Below are 6,491 nucleotides of genomic sequence, written 5' to 3'. Positions count from 1 at the left end.
CACTGTGGCAGTGACAGACGGTGGTTGGGGCTGGGTCATGGTGGGTGGGTTTTTTTTTTTTTTTTTTTTTTTTTTTTTTTTTTTTTTTAAGTTTTTTATTAAGTAATTAATTTACTAATTTAATAATCAACCTATCATCAACCTATCATAATCAACCTTTCATGAAACCACTAGTTCATTTTGTGGTTTTACCTATAACGAAACCATCAATTTAATCAGATTTCTGCCTTTTGCACTTTACAACTATTAGTGAATTGATCAAAGTGAATTGGGTAGCTTAGCCGAGACTTAAGGTTAAAATAATCCAGAGTTGCTATTTCAATGCTCAAATTTCATAACATAAGTTGCAAATGATATACACATAGAATTCCAAACCTACCATTATATTCAAAACCTTTCATCATACATAGTAACAGCTAGTAAATCTTTACAAGCTTGCATTACAAATACAAGATGATTGATTAGCCACGGTCACAATTCAGATACCGTCGAAATTCCAATTTTGCCCACCTCTCATTATAATATTTTTTTTTTTTTTTTTGGTGTTTAGAGACCATAAGAACGGATGATGAGTATGGATCTCAGAATCACATGAGACCAACAAGAGAAAATCTCTAACCACTCGAGTCATCCCTCACGCTCACCTCCATAAAATATCAAGCATAAAACTTCCAATTTTTTTTTAATATACTTATATTCTTGTAAATGGGAGAGGAAAAAAAGGAAAGAAAAAAAAAAAAAGAAAAATACAAAACTCGTCGTTTTGTGGTAAATATCCCTTACAACGCAGCGATTTTCTCGGATTTGGAAGAAGAGACAGGTGTAGGGTGAGATGAAGAAGAATTGGATTCTTTAGGAGTGCATTTCTCTTTCCTCTCATCTTGTGTCATTTGCTGTTGCCGGCACTCTAAACTGCAAAATGCACTATCTCCTCTGCAAAATTATTTTAAAAAAAAAATTAATAAAATAAGTCAAAATTATTATACTCTAAAAAATAAAGAGACAGCAAAAATAAATTAAAGAAAATTCAATTATTTAAGATTTGATTCTTTTTAAGATTCACTCAAAGGTGGCAATTAGTGAAAACTAAGTTATGCCAATTTGCTCACCTAAATTAACTCTTACTTAAATTACATGAATACAATCTTTCAAAAAAAAAAAAAAAAAAACAATAAAAAAAATTACATGAATACAATAATGATAGTTATGTACTTATTTATGTTACCTTTGCAACTATAATATAATCTACAATCCTCCCCTTAATAAGGTATTACTCTTTTATAATCGGACACTAATATTCAAATTTACATGCTATAGTCCATGGCACTTGAATTGTTTGCTCACCCCTAGTGTTACATGTATCAAAATAAAAAATCACTTAAAATTCATTATTTATTTATTTGGATCGGAATTTGGGTTTATTTCTTAAAGGAATATTGTTAGTTATTGTCAATTTTTTATTTATTTTTTTTTTTTTTTATTTTTACAGATATTTCATATTTTGAATTAAAATAATGATTTTATAATGATCTACGGAGTACAATTTTAATTAAGAACGGACAAGATAGTGATATAACCTATTATATATACAAATACTTATTCAAAAAAACAAAAATAAAGACAAATAAGTTTTTGATTGGGATTGAGACAGTTATGGATTTATAGAAAGGAGGGTGTTGTACGTAAGGGGAAAGGAACAATTTTCTTTTTTCAAACAAAAATTAAAATATAGATTTCATAAGTTATGTATAATTATAGAGAGGGCATCTCTAATGAAAAATCTACATCTCTCAAAATTCTTGTTCTTAAGCAAAAGCTTTGTATTGGTAAGAGTTAATCATCCACTACTTATTTACTATGTACTCAATTTAAATCAACAAAAACCTTATTTTATCTTTTTTTTTATTTTATTTTTTATTTTTTTATTTTTATCTTCTTTTATTTCCACTAAAATTAATAAACTATTCACAAACTGCAATACCTTAGAATTCTCTTCTAACATCCCATTTCCAAATGAAATAAGACTTTTTTTTTTAACAGAAACATTTAAAAATGTTTCTTCATCCCTAAATTATTGTTCTATTAATTAGGTTGGGACACATATAGAGGTAAATGGTATAATGGTGTTATTATTATTATTATTATTATTGTTATTATTATTATTATTATTATTATTATTATTATTATTATTATTATTATTATTATTATTATTATTATTATTATTATATATATATATTTTTTTTTTGTGTGGATAATGTAAAAGTAATGAGTAAATTAAAAATAGAATGATCGAGTAATATTTAGGACCTGTTCACTTACGTTGAAATTCAGTTCAGTTCAGTTCAACTCAGCTCCTAATTTCCTTCTCTTATAAAATATTCAGTTCAGTTCATTTCAGTTCAATTCAGTTCAGTTCAGTTCAGCTCAGCTCAGCTGAGTTCAGTCAATGAGAACATGCCCTTAGCTGAACACCCTATGCCACATAAATTTAGATAAATAGAGAATGAATGTGAGTTAACTAGTGATAGGACCCCGTCAATTAAGTTGAATGAGTTGGAATAGATTATGAGCTCAGAAAAATAATTTCACATTTAAAAATCAATCAAATTAAAATAGTATACAGGACAATTATTTGATCCCAAATAGAGTATGTTATTAAAAAAATATATAGTCACAATCAATTGCATAAGTAATTTTAGAAAAGAAATGAAAATAATTAGGCATCATGTTAAGTAGAATAATAATGATATAACATGATTATTCCAAGTTCTAGTGTTGAAAGAAATCATGATGATTCTTTCCTAATCAAACTCGTAACCAGTTGTACCACCATGGCCCATAGTGTCCAAAATTATTGCTAGGCAGAAAACGACTATAATTTTGGCACATCATCATATAAAAACAACGCCCACTCAATAAAAATCACTCTAATAATTGCTTTTTAGACCCACCACAAATATATATAGTACTCCCCAAATTAATTTACGGTTTCATTTCGTTATATACAGTTTTTAGTCATCGTTGTATACAGTTTAAGGACTAATTATAAGCATTAATTTTACAATCGTACACCATTATTATTGTAAACAATAATACATTGAACAGTCTTCATAATATTTATAAATATGTCTATTTATTATTTTTCTTTTTGGAGAAAGTATTGATGCTTCTACTTATTTAATTTTTTTTTTAAATATATTTACTCATTAGAAATTCTTTATTTTTACATAAATAAAATTGATATTTTTTTATACAAAAAGTGTAGAATATAACTCGACCACATGAAAATCCTAGCGAATAAATTTTGATCTGGGTACTAAATCCAAATTCAAAAGTATAATATATATAAATATTCTTTTTTTTTTTTTTAATAATAATGGCCAACAAATTTAATTACAAGTATTTTTTTTTTCATATTTTATTGCAAGGAATCTATAGCGGACCAATCGTAAACATTGCATAGTTTGGCCGAAAACCAATGGAATAATAATATGAGAAGAATCCTTTGTTAGAAAAAAAAAAAAAAAAAAAAAAAATTATGAGAAGAATCCACTGTCTTTTACCCTTTTAGACTTCTTTTTATTACAAGTAAATTCCTCAATTATCTAAATCACAACCATGTATCATCTATTGGTTAAATAAATTAAAGGCCAGGGGCAGTAAACTAACAAGTCATAATTAAAAATCAAATCTCGTCTACATCTGTATCCTTTCATCAACACTAAAACATCAATCATCAATGTTTGCTGTTCAAAAAAATCAATCATCAATGAAATAAAGTAGAAAAAAGAAGAAAATAATAGATTGCACAACATACCTATACATGTAGATATCACGGCCGGGAGCGAGGCGGCGGCTACAAAGGCAGCAAGTTCTAAGGAAGGTATTGTTAGTAGGAGAGTTGGAAGATTGGAGAGCGAAATCAGCAGAGTTACGCCTATGGATCCCTCTAGGAGAAACAAAACCCATAACTTTATGAAGGTGTTGAGTGTTATAAGGATGATCAACCCCGTCACGGGGTTGATCGGATGACGAGGATGGTGGAGGAGGATGAGGATGGATGATGGAGAGATCGTCGTAAGAGAACTCCGTCATACTGGTGGTTCTCTTCATAGGGTGGCGACGAGCTCTCTTACCCAACAACATCTTGGTTGTCGTTGACAAGTCGATGTCGTCGTCGATCTCGGGAGGGAGGGAGGGAGGGAGGATGGAGGGAGGAGTAGAAGGGGAGGGAGTGAGGGAGGATAAAAGGAGTATGGAGTGGGAAAATAATAATAAGAGCAAGAAATGAGGAGGGAATCTTGGCCGTTGGTTGAGGTTTTAGGAATTGGAAGGATGGTGGAGAGTGAGAATCAAGTGTATGAGTGGGTTGCTTCCTTTTTATGGTATTATTATTATTATTAATATTTCTTTCTTTATTTTTTTAATAAGTGCAATACATTTCATTAGTCTGCCTTTTTAAATACAACTGATTAGAAGAGGTAAATGAATTCGTAGTTTCTTTGTTATCGATAAAAGAGGCATTGAGTTGTTAATTTGTTATGGATGTTGAACTTATTATGTTATTGCAAATTTAATTTGTCTGTTTATCACAATTTTTAGTAGTTTCTTTATTATCGATAAAAGAGGCATTGTGTTGTTATGGATGTTGAACTTATTATGTTATTGCTAATTTAATTTATTTGTTTTTCACAAATTTTTATGTGATTGGCCAGACGTTGTGGCCGGGGTTACTTGATCAGGGATTATGTGATTAAGGTTACTGAATTGGTTAAGGATTACATGATTAATGTTTTGGTATGTGTCAACTTGTCGTATGATATGAGTAATTGCGCCAAAAAAGTACCGCTATGTGTCGCACACATATGTTATCTTTATAAAAAAAGGAAATACAAGTACTCCGTATAATAATTGTATAATGTATATAAAGAGTTTGTCTTACTCCGTATTAATGTGATATGGAGAGGTGGGGACAATATAATGCAGCCAAAGAATAGCTGTAGTAGGAGAGGTGAGTTTAATATTCTAGTGAAGTGTACTATGACTTTATGAGAAGCGCAGTAATTTGAGATGCTATCTGATCATGTATGTGTGTATTTTTGTACCCTTTTATCTCCTGAGAATCTTACAACTATTTCTTCTTCTAAATTCACTGTTTCTGTTGTACTACTTGGACGCAATTTTCATTCAGTCCAATGCAATCTTTACCAAGTACTCACTCTATCTTTATAGACACACTCACTTTGTTAAATATTCCGTATTTTGTAACTACAATAACTAAGTCGAACACAAAAGAACAAAAGGAGTATTTCATATTTGTTTAGATCCGTCTTTAGTATAAGTATAATGCTCAATTAAATTCGTATAAAAATAAAAGGTGAGTAAAATTAAGGGAATAGAGGTATAATTTTACGATATCATTACACGGTTATACCCTTTCTCAATCCTTAACTACAAGTACTCACGCTAGAGGTAGTGGTTTGAGAGATTTTCTCAAACGTTAGATAAACCAACATTTCCTCCAAAAAAGTAGCGGTGCAAACTCTATAATATTCTGACTTCTCATTCATTACGTCCAACAACTTTTCAAATTTTCATGTTTTTTTTGGTTTGTCTCACTTTTCCTTATACGATATTTACAAAAGAATGTCTCATACCCACATTAGAAGCAAATCTAAGTTATTATCACGATTCAATTTAAAATTATATTAAATTACCCTTTAATCAGGTCTAATCTAGTCGATTAGGTAATTGTATAACACCTCTAATCAATACGCTCACAATCACTATACATGATCCCGTAAATTAACAAAATTTTTATCGTCGGAGCGAGAGAGTTTTATACTCGTGCATTAAAGCAAGTTGAGCGAATTTAGCTAAATCACACGCATGTGAAGCCATGTATCAGTGTTACAATAAGCCGCATTTGTAGAAAGTCCTTGGGTCCTCTGTAGGGATGTAGGACTCGGCTACTCGTGCAAACCTATCACAACAATATATTAATTGCAACTAGAATTTAATCAATGTTTTTTTAATTTTAATTTAATTTAATTTTTATTTATTATTATTATTTTTTTTAATAATTTCAAGTATGAATGAATAGATATTTAATTATTTTTTGGGAAAATATAGAGGGTGAGGATCCCAAAATATGGCAAAAGGACTCCAAATTATCGAGGGCTTACTAACTTAGGTAGGATTTTGGGCAAATGGAAAGGGGTTGTACCACTAAAAGATATTATTATCCTCAATTCTTTTTCATTGTCTTGTTTCAGTTTATGTACAATTTTCCAGTGATCAATTGTATTTTAACAAACTATGGGTGTGGGGTTCGGGTTAGGTCATGTCGGATTATGCATCATTTGATTGATTTTGGGTTAGGTCAAGTTTGGGTTAGTTCAATTTGAATTTAAGTTACGTTGTCTAGGTTTTAATACAGGTTTGTAGCATATTATTTCAGGGTTGGAGTAGTTTTGGGTTGATTAGGTCAT

The 6,491-nt window shown here is 30.0% G+C and overlaps 1 protein-coding gene across 1 annotated transcript; it reads right to left on the bottom strand.

Moving 5' to 3' along the window:
• Positions 1-356: 356 nt before the first annotated feature.
• Positions 357-4,326, bottom strand: LOC145639075 (FCS-Like Zinc finger 5-like). The gene is made up of 2 exons (XM_081690210.1): positions 3,818-4,326; positions 357-933 (listed from the first exon to the last, which is right to left on the bottom strand). Exons 1-2 carry the CDS (start codon positions 4,144-4,146, stop codon positions 780-782), a joined length of 483 nt encoding a protein of 160 aa, XP_081546336.1. The 5' UTR covers positions 4,147-4,326; the 3' UTR covers positions 357-779.
• Positions 4,327-6,491: the final 2,165 nt, after the last annotated feature.

The sequence above is a fragment of the Chenopodium album genome, chromosome 7, assembly GCF_948465745.1.
Source record: "Chenopodium album chromosome 7, dcCheAlbu1.1, whole genome shotgun sequence".
Lineage (NCBI taxonomy): Eukaryota > Viridiplantae > Streptophyta > Magnoliopsida > Caryophyllales > Amaranthaceae > Chenopodium > Chenopodium album.
The sequence above is the reverse complement of the archived record's forward strand: the minus strand, read 5'-3'. Positions and strand labels throughout refer to the sequence as shown.